Below are 13,247 nucleotides of genomic sequence, written 5' to 3' on the forward strand. Positions count from 1 at the left end.
AGTGTCTGAAAATGGCATACCTGTGATTTCAACAGTCTTTGCTTGGGTGCTGGCTTGTCTACTGAGGCATTGGTAACATCTAAAGGCTCCTCAGAGGCTGCTGCCAGTGTGGTACTCAAGCTGCTCATCATGTCCTGAAGCTGCTGGTGTTCCCGAACATGACCGTCCAATGTCTGCACCAGGTTCTAGGATCCAAAGAGTTTCTAGATTTAGTACAGCATCACCTTACACACAACACAGCTTATAGGAATGGATGTTTAGAGAAGGATTTAAAGTAGCGCAGTTTGGGAATGAAAGGGTTAGAAATTAAAAAGTCTGCCAATGATTTGCGACGAGAGCTAATGGCAACGGTATTCGTTATGATCTATCAGCCAGATCCACGCTTGGACAGCTGTATCCACCAACAGATTTGGATGTATTGAATAAAAACAGTCTGAAGCATGCTTGCATAAGAAACCGTATGTAGTTGTCCCATCTCCCATTATCACTTGTCTGCCTGTCTGTTCTTAGATTGTAAGCTTCTCCAGTCAAGGACCATTCCCTCCTCTTGAATGTCTAGAAAATATCTAGCGCATTACAGACACCACCGTAGACAAGTAACCAATAACTGTAAGTGGCAGGATAGCCTCAGAAGATCCATCTACTGTCTAGTACGGAGGGGGATTTGCAGGGAAAAAACAAGGGGAGGTGTAGTGGCACAGCATACATGTGCATAAATCGATGCCAGCTGCTGCTTTCCCAAGCTGTTATATTGTTAGAAGCAAGTTTTTTGTGTGATACTTGGACAAGCTGTATCTTTGGGAGAGATCTTAGACAAAGTGCTCTTCAGGGTCATTTCACCAGCACTTGCTCTTACTTTAGTCATTTACTCTTTGGCAAAGTGAAAGTGCAGAAACATAAGTGCTTGCTTTCTTCATGTCCTAGGGCAGAGGAGTAAATGACCAGTACTGAGCTCTGGGTGGTGGCAGCACATTACAGATGCAGCAGGCCAAGGGGGAGAAGTCACCTTGTTTTTTGCCATCAACAGGCCTGTTCAGTGACCATTTTAACACTGGTTTTTGGAGGCAAAAAGAGGAGACATCTCCCACAGCAGCAGTGAAATACAGGCAACAGCCTGGTCCTGCACCACACACAGATGCACCACACACTGCCCTTCCTATTGCTGGAGCTGGAGCCACTGTAGGGTAGATGCAGGGTGCAGGGGGAGGGGGAGTACGGGGAACAGGAGGGTAAGGCATGCCTCCTAGCTTTCTTCCAGTGGCCCCTCTCGCCCCCCACAGGCAGTGCCAGGGATCTTGCCCAGCGCTAATGGCCCTGTTTGCCCAGACATCATTACTGACCTAGGAAAGAAATCTATCCCATTTGCAGAGAAACTTGCAACTCACAACTTCCAGTTTATGCAACGAAGATTTACCCTTCATTATTTCACTGGAGGAGATTAGAACAGGAGTACACTTTGAGTATCTCACTTTGTACCACATCATTCTAATCTGATCACTTAAAAACAGCAAACAAGTGAGAAAGAAGTGAAAGACGTGCATCCAAGTGATCCATATGAAAAGGAAAGGCATTGTGATTCCAACCTGCAATTTGAGGAGGAGACTTTCATGACGGTGTTTTAATTCTAACCAGGATTCTTCCATGCAGCACGGATCCTCTGAGTAGTCCTGCAGGTTACCTTCTTGGCTCTTTAGTTCATTTAATTGGCATGTAAAGCCTTCTGCTTCCTGCAGAAGTTTTGTATACTTTGTTAACTGAGCTTGTTTCTCCTGCAAACCAGGCTGGAGATCAAAACCTAACTCCTGCTGCTGCTGTTTCAGTTCAGTCAGGGCTCGTCTTACTTGGTCTTTGCATTGCCTGTATAGCTCCTTTTGAAGCTGAAGCTGTTCCTGGTAACTAAAACAAATTACCAGTATTAAAATATTTTATATTACTTGTTAGAGTTATTGAAATACAAGCACATAGATCAAATGTTTATAATCATGAGGCTTATTCTCTGGGTTGCAAATTTACTGACAGTGTTCAGGCTGCAATTTTCAAGGGGGACAAGAGGAGATTGGCATCCACATCCCATTGCATTTCAATAGCATTTGAGTGCCTAAACCCCTTTGCTCCTTTTGGCTCACAGCCTATGAAAATGTAGTGAGTAGCTTTGCATTTGCCATCTACTGGCTCAGGCTTCTCATTCCAGTACAAGAACTGTCACTCGACAGTGGCAATCCCTCGATTTGAGGATGATCTCTACCAAGGCTCATTCTATTGTATTTATGAACATTTGTCAGAGAGTTCTTAACAAATGTAACACAAACACAAAATATATGTGTTATATACATACATGTATGTGTGTCTATATGTAGGAGTGTATACATATGTACATGTACAATATGTAAGTATATATAGTATATGTATATAGTATATATGTGTGTGTGTGTATATAAAACTGTGTTCAAGATCATGAGAAGAGCAACATTTCTTAAAGAAAATGTTTAGCTACACTACAGGGGTCAAGGTATCAAAATTTGCTGCCCACTCTACACACTCTGACTTCACAGGCAAACCATTTTGGTTCCATAAATGTGTGTGCACCCCTGGAGTGCGTAAATTGGTTGCATTTGCCAAAATAAGCAACTGTGGTTACTCATACAAAAGGCCACTGACAACATTCACATGTTCACAAAATGAGTGGGTAAGTGCATATGCTGTGTAGATGTAATGGGGGAGCAACACCTGAAAATGTATCTATAGTATATGAACAGATCAAAATACATCTATTTAGTTTGGTTATAATTTGGTGAAAAGGGCCTGAAAATATTAAGTGATACAACAGGTTTTTTTTCCCTTCCTGATTCATATTCTTAACATTCTTTCGTTGCACAGTGGTTCAAGCATGGGATGTCTACACGTGTTAAGTACTGTTTAAGTTCCCTATGGTAGAGTCATATTGCTGTTGATAGTATGTTACATTTACTAGGGATAGGTCTAATCCTGAAAGTTTCTAAGCATCTTCTCATAGACGTCAAGTACTTTAATTCCCATCTCTTCCAATGTTCTTCTGAGGAGATGCTAAACAGCAAGCACAACTGGAGTCAATCTGATTGCTGATCATTCTTACTAAGTATCATTTATAGAATAATTGTACTAAGTGCTCATTACATGGAAGCTAACTTGTAATTGAATAGCTTGAAATACTTGTATTTAGCAATCAATTCCCTTCACATTTATAAAGTATACAAATGAGACAGAAGTCAAGAACAAAATTGTTTGATTTATTCTGCCTATTGTTTGAAAGTGCTGTATGACCTTCTGATTTGGGCAGGTGTGAACCACAAAAAACTAGGTTAAGATGTTGTTTATGGGGCCTCTACTTTATCTTGGTGGTCTAGTTCCCTTTTGAGCTGTTTTGTCCTTCTGCCACTCTCCTGTTTTTCATTTATTGTGTGTTCTTACTGTAGGCCACCCCGAGCCTTCGTTGGGAAGGATGGCATATAAATCAAATAAACAAATACAACTGTGGGAGCAGAACCAAACCTACAGTGGGAGCCAGCGACCTTAAAATTATTGCTTCTGCTGCTACTTCTCCAAAATCAGAGCTTTAGGCCCCCTCTACACATGCAGGTAAAGGCATGATGGGATCTAATGCATAATCCACACGATCACACCTCCTGCTATGCCACATGAGCATGACGGGACACATGACTGTAGGATTGTGCATTAGATCCCATCATGTCTGATTGCCAGTGCAAGGGAGCCGGATCCTGGGCTCCCCCTGCACCAGCAAGAAGCAATCTCCTGCTGCTAGAAGCCCCTCTGTTGAGGGGCCTCCCAGCCACAGGGGCACCCACGCACCACCCCAGCTAGGAGACACAGTTGCCAGGATCTCCTAGCCTTGGGGGCATAAGAAACCCCCAGGGCTCACTGCTGTGCCCTGCCAGCACCAGGAGGTGCATTGCCAGGACCCAGCATCCACAGCTGTAGGACTCTGTGTCCCTGTGCTGCCGGGACCCAGAGTCAGCAGCTGCTGGGGCTGAGAGTCCTCTCAGTTGCAGGACAACAGCTGAGAGCCTCATCAGCTAACAGGACTCCCAGCGCAGGAAAGACCCGGTTACATGTGCAAATTAAAGCTTGATAGCAACGAGCTATGAAGCTAGTACACATTTTTGGGGTCTATCTGTATAACCGGTTGGAGCTTTTATGGCGTGATAGCTACTTTGCATGTGTAGCTGGTCTTAAGGTAGTTTGCACAATTAACCAGTTAACTGTGGTACCTGTAACGTGTAGAGGGGGCCTTAGTTGTCCACCTGCAAAACAATTCTTGTCCATTTTACCTAACACTCACCAGTAGAGATTTAAAAAATGGCCAAAATGTGCTCTGGATTAGAGTGGGGTTAATGCAAAGTAACTTCATTGATCTCATCTGACTATGAACAGAACCAAACAAGAATTACTCTTGAAAAAATTGTTTCAGTTAAGTAAAAAGAAGAATTTCTCACAGAGCCAAAGCAAACTCATCTTTAAAACCTCCGTGCTGTCAGCAACATACAGACTATTTCCATGCTGGGATTTATTCTGAAGCAATGTAAATCCGGACTAGGTCCTATCATAAATACCTGTGGCATTACAGGACTAAGTCCCATGGTGCCGCAAAGGGACAACAATTATTACAATCTCACTGGAAGCATGGAAAGGTGCTAGGCTAAGGATGTTACCAGTCACCCCAAATGTGGGGCTTGTTCACTGCCTGCTCTCTGCATCAGGGGCAGGGAGGAAGGGAACAGCCACTGCACCCCTTCAGACTGCCAAAACTGCTAGCTCCATCCTGTGCTCACAGGGGGCTTCTGGTTCAGCCAGACACAAACCCCATTAGCAGCTCCCACTCTCTCTTCGTGCCCCATTACCAGGCCACACATATGGCCAGTAGCTCACAGTCCCAATTTGCCCCCTTGCAGAGTCCAGAATTCAAGCATTTTTAAAGTTGTCATTTTCTTGTCCTAAAAAACGAGAGCGCATAGAACCTGAATGTAACTTAATGCCAGGTAGGAGAAGAAATTGGTAGCAACAGTACATCAAGCTGCTGTATTGGTCTCTTTGTAAGTTCCCCAATACCTGAGATATTTAGTGGCTAAATGAAGAGTGCACTCCCACTGATTCTGGAGTTCAGAAATAGTCTGCTGAATAGCTGTCTCCTTGGTTCCCTCCATGCTCATTAAGATTTCACCAAGAGCCACAAGGTTTTGTATTTTAGCCTCTCCCTCTTCTTTGCATACAATGATTTCCTGCATTAAACAAAGAAGCAGGAGCAGAACATGTAACATATTTCATTCATTTATTGGGATGGATAATCTAGCTTTAACTTTATTTTTACAATTCTCAAGAACACACATTCCATTTAAGCGATACAGAAGAACAATACGCCCATATGCTTCTGATAATATAAGGCAATAATGTACTTTAGATACTAGGGTTGATATTTTTATACCCATTTTCATAATCATGCCAGCCCCTCCATGGGAAGAAAAAGACTGTAAAAGACCCAGTTCTTCTAGCTCAGGCACTGCAAAAATGTCCTTCTGATGATTCTCTTCCAAGCCCCAGCATAAAGTGCATAGTAGAGATGGTGGGTTTGGAGGCCTGTGTCAGGGATGCAGCAGTAGAACACATTTTGGGTACCACTGGAGTCAAGAAGATAACCAAAGAGATGCTGCCTTACCTTTCAGAAGCTTCCAAGGCTGTATATAGGATGCTAGGGATCTTTCTAGCCTCTGAAACTGCTGGGGATTTGGGGCAGGGGGTGCAAAAAGCCATCACAGCCCTTACTTCCCCCTGGGCTGTGAGTTCTGTACTGGTCAAAGAGGTACAGCACAAAATCTCACCCCATGTGTCTAATTAACCACAAAGCCATGCGCTTAGCTGTATACTCTAACCACAAATACAATATGTCTGGATAATGGTGGAATCACACACCAGGCATTCCCCATATATTTTTGTTAGTTGCCAAGAGCAGGATAGCAAGTTTGCCAGTGTACCTTTATTTGATGTATCCTTTCTTCCAAGGGCAACTCTCCTTCCCGTGAACTCAAGCCAACAACTGATTCCTTAAGTCTTTGTATCCAGGAAGACAAATTCTCTGCACATGCTTCAAAAGGGTCCTTTGACAGCATCTGCGTAACTCCTAGCATTTCACCGGTGCCTGTCAGTAGCACCTGATATCTACTAACAAGGTGGTTAGCTTCGGAAATGGCTCCATCTCCAGTGAACCCAGCCTCCCTCAATGACTGAGACAGCTGAGCCAGGGAGTCAAACTGCTCTCTGAAAACATAATAAATTAATCACTGTCTATCTGCTATAACAGAATGAAGGGATTTTTCATAAGGCAGATACTGCAAAGGCAATGTTACCTCTGCTGCATTAGCACTTGGTAAAAGGTTTCAAGATCTGTCTTCTCCCTTTTGGACTCCTGTAACTCTTCCTTCTGAGCATTCAGCCAGTCCTTCAAAGCACTAGTGTCTTCTTGAAGTCTAAAGAAACATAACATATCAAATGTATTTAGTTGGACAAAGTATTACATGTGTTACTGCTAAAAGCCATGGACAGCAACATTTTTACATAAATGCTGAGAAAAGTTCATGGCCCTCATTCAGCAAGGCAAATCCTGTAAGTAGCCCACTCCATGTCAATGGACCCATTCTCATGTTGCACATGTCCCAGTCTGTTGCTGAATCAGGACCCTTGTGACCCTCTTTAGTTAAGAGGAACAAAGAGAGAAGTGTTTCCTCGTTTTCAGGTCCCAGTAATAGATTCCTCAGTAAATTCTTCATTGAAAATCAGGATGCCTTGTCTTTTATTGTGTCCATTTTAAGGATAATTTCAATTTATGCCATCTCTAAGTGGCTGGAAGTCAAGTCTAGCATCTTACCTAGTGAGGTGCTGCAGAGTGGTATGAAGTTCCTGTTCCTGGGTCTCACATTTGGTGATTACTGTTTGTAGCTCAGCTTCTTGATCTCTCACACTGTTGCTCAACTGATTAACACTTGCTTTGGGCAAATAATTCTTCACTTTATTCAAAAGAGATTTCACCTCCTGGATGTCTCTGTCTTTGCCCTCAAAAGTTAGGAAACTCTTAATAAGAGCAAACAGAACAAATCAGAGCTACATTTGGCAAGTTTGTTATAGACCAGATATTTATAATCTACATGAACTTATTCATTTGTGTTATCACCATCAACCCTTTCTAAGACTGTTGCAGTTGCTTACAGACTTATGTACAGTTTGCTATTCATTTGAAACCTATTTCTACCAAAAGCAAATGGGAAAAATTCCACTGAAATAGAAAAGTAGGAAGGAGAAGGAGAAGAAGGAGAAAAGACAAAGATTCTCTTATCAAAACTGGAAACTACACAAAACATAAGCAGGAATCAACTATCCACAATTCTCATATTAAAATCACTCATTAATATTCAATTCTTTTATCTTACACTGCAGCTAACATTATCTAACACTAGGACTGTCTGCTGGACAGCTCATATGCCTTTTCCATTTGGCATTTGTAATGCATCTCTCCAAGTTAGGGTGAACTCCTGGCTCTGTTAAGGACAAAGGAAATTATGCCTTTGATTTCATTAGCGTCTAAAGTGAAATCCTGACCTCAAGACCTTGATTCAGCAAAGTGCCTAAGCAGGTGTTCAAGTCCCATTTACTTCAATTTAGTATCTTCTAGCTTCTGACCTTTCCAATTCTACTTTAGAGCTTTCTGTCAGATGTCTGCTTCTTAGCACAATTTTATTACCTACTCCATTAATTGCCTAAACTGTTTTGTGTTACTCAAAACACTCTTTAAATTGGAGAAGATCTACATTTACAAGCTCCAGTATGTGAATCCACCCTGGAATACAGAATGCCTGACTGCAATTTCAAGATTAATCAAATATTAGAATTTAAGTTATTCCAATAGCTTACCCTGAGCTGCTGCAATTTTTCTTCCAATATCAGTTTTGTTTCTGAGGGCTCAAAACATTCCTTCAAGGACAGCTGAGTACTATTGAACCAGTCATTAAAATTCTTACATTGATCTGCAAAAACATATAGTTTGACTTTAATATTCGGTAAGCAAAAATCTTTATTCACAACGAAGATTTCAGTTAACCTTCTAATAATTCTATTCATTAATCCTGTCCTTGGATCCTCTTTTTCACTATATGCAACATGGGAGAAAACACTGTAGTCCTTATTTCCTTCTCTTGAAATCAAACCTTGCATTGACAGTAAATGTGACATGACGGAGGGCCTAACTCAAGAGGCCTGTCGTGATATGCTGCTTTTAAAAAAAAAAATATCTGGGACAATATACCATGTAGTATTCTGCTTTCCTGTTGATTATCTAACCTCTAGTACAGATACTATTCAGGAATTATTGTTCCCAGTTACTACAGGTAAATATTCTTTGCCAACATAACTCCTTTGTTTTTAATGGAATTACACAAGCTATTTAAAGAATACTTAACGATCTTACCCAGCCCATCCCTGGCACATAAAATGGAGAAAAAACTGGAAAAGTTAGAAGTGTTTCATATCTACAGCATCCTGAGCAAAATATCTTTATTTTTTTAATTTTCAAAAGTGTTTCAAACCAAATTTAGCCAAATTTAAATTAATTTTTTTTCCAACCAGTACAAAACACAACAATGCAATGTGAAATTTTGTAAACTGAATAACATGTTTCATAGTTTCATAGTAGGTAGGGACGCAAGGGACCTGAGCAGATCATGAAGTCCAACCCCTGCCATGGGCAGGAAAGGATGCTGGTGTCAGACAACCCCAGCTAGGTGATTATCCAGCCTCCTTTTGAAGACCCCCAGAGTAGGAGCCAGCACCACTTCCCTTGGAAGTTGGTTCCAGATCCTAGCCACCTTGACAGTGAAGTAGTGCCTCCTGATGTCTAGCCTGAATCTACTCTTGGTCAACTTATGGCCATTATTCCTCATTACTCCCGGTAGTGCTCAGGGGAACAGGGACTCTCCCACTGCCTGCTGGTCTCCCTTGGCCAGTTTATAGATGGCCACCAGATCCCCTCTCAGCCTTCTCTTGTGGAGGCTGAACAGGTTCAAGTCCCTTGGCCTCCACTCGTAGGGTCTGCCCTGCTGACCCCTGACCATGCGAGTGGCCCTCCTCTGGACCCTCTCAATGCTGTCCACATCCCTCCTGAAGTGCAGTGCCCAGAACTGGACATGGTACTCCAACTGCAGCCTGACCAGAGTTGCATAGAGGGGGAGGATCACCTCCGTGGACCTGCTTGAGAAGCATCTGTGGATGCATGACAAGGTGCGGTTAGCCTTCCTGGCCACGTCCCCACGCTGTCGGCCCATGTTCATTTTGGAGTCAATAATGACTCCAAGATCCTTTTCTGTCTCTGCACTGATGAGAAGGGAGTTCCCCAGCCTGTAGGTATGCTGCTGGTTCTTTCTCCCCAGATGTAGTACCTTGCACTTGTCAGTGCTGAATCCCATCCTGTTCCCATTTGCCCACCCCTATAACCTGTCTAGATCTAGTTGTCCCTTTCCTCCAGCATGCCCACTTCTCCCCACATTTTAGTGTCATCTGCGAATTTGAACAAGGTGCTTTTCACCCCTCGTCCAAGTCACTGATGAAGATATTGAACAGTGCGGGCCTGAGGACCGAGCCCTGGGGGACCCCACTGCCCATGTCCCTCCAGGCCAAAAAGACCTGTCCACCACCACTCTCTGGGTGTGGCCCTCCAGCCAATTTGTGACCCATCTGACCGTGTAGGCATCAATGCCACAGTCACCTAATTTCTTAATGAGAATGGGGTGAGACACAGTGTTGTCGATGTCTGTTTTGATGCAACATATATTTTTTTTCAGGATTTTGTTCCAAGGCAAAAATTGAAACAATTTTTTTTTTATTTCACTCATTGAACTAAAATAATAAAATATTTGCCCTAAAGCCAGCACCTTCTCAGCATGGGTTTGCCATTTTTTAAAAGTGATTTTTTTGCTTACAGTTCAAAAGACCAAGGAAATGATCCTGGAAAATCTGCTTCTTTGTATTAAATAAATCAGTGATACTTTTAAGCTGCTTCTTTAATTCAGCCACCTCAGGAGTCAGACAACCCGTCTCTTTTTCAAGCAATGTTACATGGTGTTTCTGTTGCAGAATTTTCTGATATATCTCCTGAATTTAAGAAAAAGGAAAGAAAAAGTCATTCAGAACTGGTTCAAGGAAATTTAAGATGGGGGGGGTGGAATATTTTACAAAGCTGTTTCAAACTTTGTCATAAGCTGGGGTCTTTTTTCATCATAAGGGATTTTGCTTCCATTTCCAAACATGTCAAAGTGCTGGTCAATTATGTGTGAAGTAAATAAACAGAAATAAAGACTGATCTGTGAACAGCATGTGTACATGTATTTCTGCATCCCATATAACGGATGTGTGGAAACAATAGTAAGGCAATACATTTCATAGCCATATAACAGTTATGATTTAGCTTGTGCTATTGATTGAATGGTCTGCCCTGAGTGCAGGGACTTGTTCTAACTCTTCAAATCTTCAAGCAGTGAGAGCGGGCTCTTTCATTTCTTTGCTTGGGATCTTTTTATTTTAACAGACATGCACCTGTCAAGGAAACAGTTATTCATTTTCACCCAAACATGGAGTCTGACCTCTCTGAACTGCCGTGATCTGAAGACAAGGCTAGGCAAAACTTGGACCTAGACCACTGTCGGATCTAAAGTGTTTCCAGAAACAGGAGGCCGGACCTTCGGTCCTATTTCATGCCATCCCTCGGTGCGAAGAGGGTGGAAATCTGCCTTGAACTGACAACTGGAAATTCCCCCTTGCATACAGGGATGCCCAGCTGGGAAGTCACCGTAGATGAGTTTGCTCCTAGCAAAGTTATACTGCCCTACAATACAGCTCAACAAAACCTGAGAGGACACTCCCCAATGTACTGGTATTTTGATATTCTGGGATGGTGCATTGTTACCAGGCTCAGATACCTGGAAGGACTTATAGTTCTCTGCCCAAAGAAAGCTGGATTTTCCTTCTGGCTTCTGGTAACTTTGTGAAATATTAAAATTACGCTAAAGTCTTCACTTCATTGTTCTAGCTATGTAACTCATTTTAAACAGATAAAAGAAAAACGCTCAGGAAGACAGAAAAGATTATTGAAGTTACAGGAGATGAATAATTTGCCGTACGGTACCTCTAATTTAGTGAAGATCTCTAAAGTGTCAGAGGGAGATAAAGCTTTTAAGAGTGATTCAGTCATTCCAATCTGCGTCTTGGCCAGGTCAAGGTCTCCTTTTAGTTCTGCTGTATTCCCATTGAGTTCGCTGGCTCCCAGCTTAGTTGATAAGTGCTTTCTTATCAGCTCCATTTTGTTCACAACAGTTGATCTGATGACCTTAACATTGGAAAAATACAGAAGCAGAATAAGAAGCTCTTACTGGACTTGGATCCCTTAGAAAAGGGTAAGAGCTACCAAAGGGAGCTGAAGGTGATTATTTCTTTTAAATATCTAACTGTTTTGCATTAAATCACATTTTCCTATATTCTAAACTTTTGTATTTTCTCTTTTCTTTTTGCCTCTTCCAGCTAGAAAAGTTCCAATCTCAGTTTTTTGAGGGATCTTTCACCAAAACACATGAGACAACACTTTGGGCTGGTGGAAATAGGGAGCAGTGGAACAAGTCCCTAGCAGAATGGCAGCTAGGCCACTCCATAGCTTGCACAGCTGCTGTTGATCCTTAGCATTAGACCTATCTACACAATCATGCCCACACCTTGAAACACCATCAATTGCTGCTGGAGCACATAACGCTCCTGCCAAGTGCAGTCTCCAGAACAGAAGGATGTGCTCCCTCTGCCTCAGCTCCCTGTACAACCCCATGCTAGTAAAACCACACCGATCCTGCTGCTTACTGGGGCTGTGTGCTGCTCTCCAAGAACAGAGTTTGTCCTCAATACAAGGGGCTAATGCATGGCTGCGAAGACATTACAATTCACTTACTGCAGATGCCAAGAGGAAAGCAACATAAAAAAAATGTATTGTTTACAGCAAACCATAAGCTACCAATTTCTTTATATTTCCCACAAAAATGATGTTCTCATGAGAGAATTGGAGGACTCTGAGCTTAACCATGAGACAGGCAGGTGGGGAGGAAGCTGGCTGTGCGCTAGGACCCAGAGACTTCTCATGAACGGGTCTGCGTCGTCCTGGCAAGAAGTGGGCAGTGGGGTCCCTCGGGGTTGTGCTTGGTCCAGTGCTTTTCAACATCTTTATCAATTATTTGGATGTGGGGGTGAAGAGCTCACTGGCCAGGTTTGCAGATGACACTAAGCTATGGGGAAGTGTGGTCACGGTTGAAGACAGGCTGCAGATACAGGCGGATCTAGACAGGCTGGCAAGTTGGGTGGATCAGGATCACGTGAAGTTCAGTGCCAAGAAATGTAAAGTGCTCCACCTGGGGACGAAACCCCTCCCTACACACCTACAGGCTTGGCAACACCAAACTGCCCAGCACCATGAATGAAGGGGACCTCTGGGGGTAATAACAGACCACAGTATGACTATGAGCCGGCAGTGCGATGCTGTAGATCAACAGGGCAAATAATACCCTGGCAAGCATCAATTGATGCATCTCCAGTAAAACTGGGGAAGTGATTCTTCTGCCCTACTCGGCACTGGTGAGACCACAGCTGGAGTACTGTGTCCAGTACTGGGCGCCGCACTTCAACAAGGACGTGGAAAAACTTGAGAGTCCAGAGAAGGGCCAGCCGTATGGTCAGAGATTTGCACAGCAAGCCGTACGAGGAAAGGCTGAGGGACCTGGGACTCTTCATCCTGAATTGGAGAAGGCTGAGAGGGGACTTGATAGCAGCTTACCGCTGCATCAGGGGCATACATCAAGGGCTCGGTGAACAACTGTTCACCAGGGCACCTTTGAGGGAAAACCAGGAGTAACGGTCACAAACTCCTGGAAGACCATTTCAGGCTCAACATTAGGAAAAACTTCCTCACAGTCAGGGTGTCCAGACTGTGGAAAAGGCTCCCTCCCGAGGTGGTGCAGTCACCTATCCTGGAAATCTTCAAGAGGAGACTGGACGGTCACCTCGCTGGTGTCACCTGACCCCAGTTGTCTTTCCTGCCTGGTGCAGGGGCTGGACCCGATGATCTCCCAAGGTCCCTTCTAGCCTCTTACAATCTATGAATAACTAAACTGTGGAATCACAAG

The 13,247-nt window shown here is 43.2% G+C and overlaps 1 protein-coding gene across 6 annotated transcripts in view; it reads right to left on the reverse strand.

The window, feature by feature from the left end:
• SYNE2 (spectrin repeat containing nuclear envelope protein 2) overlaps window positions 1-13,247 on the reverse strand; it is a 287,230-nt gene that overhangs the window by 156,080 nt on the left and 117,903 nt on the right. For all 6 annotated transcript variants that reach the window (XM_059723316.1, XM_059723319.1, XM_059723320.1 and 3 more), the window contains 9 exons: window positions 11,216-11,416; window positions 10,014-10,185; window positions 7,954-8,066; window positions 6,914-7,116; window positions 6,396-6,515; window positions 6,024-6,306; window positions 5,104-5,273; window positions 1,584-1,896; window positions 21-185 (listed from right to left, as the gene is read on the reverse strand). In XM_059723316.1, the coding sequence (XP_059579299.1) occupies window positions 21-185; window positions 1,584-1,896; window positions 5,104-5,273; window positions 6,024-6,306; window positions 6,396-6,515; window positions 6,914-7,116; window positions 7,954-8,066; window positions 10,014-10,185; window positions 11,216-11,416 (1,740 nt within the window). The remainder of the gene's footprint in view (window positions 1-20; window positions 186-1,583; window positions 1,897-5,103; window positions 5,274-6,023; window positions 6,307-6,395; window positions 6,516-6,913; window positions 7,117-7,953; window positions 8,067-10,013; window positions 10,186-11,215; window positions 11,417-13,247) is intronic.

Source organism: Alligator mississippiensis, chromosome 2, assembly GCF_030867095.1.
Source record: "Alligator mississippiensis isolate rAllMis1 chromosome 2, rAllMis1, whole genome shotgun sequence".
Classification (NCBI taxonomy): Eukaryota; Metazoa; Chordata; order Crocodylia; family Alligatoridae; genus Alligator; species Alligator mississippiensis.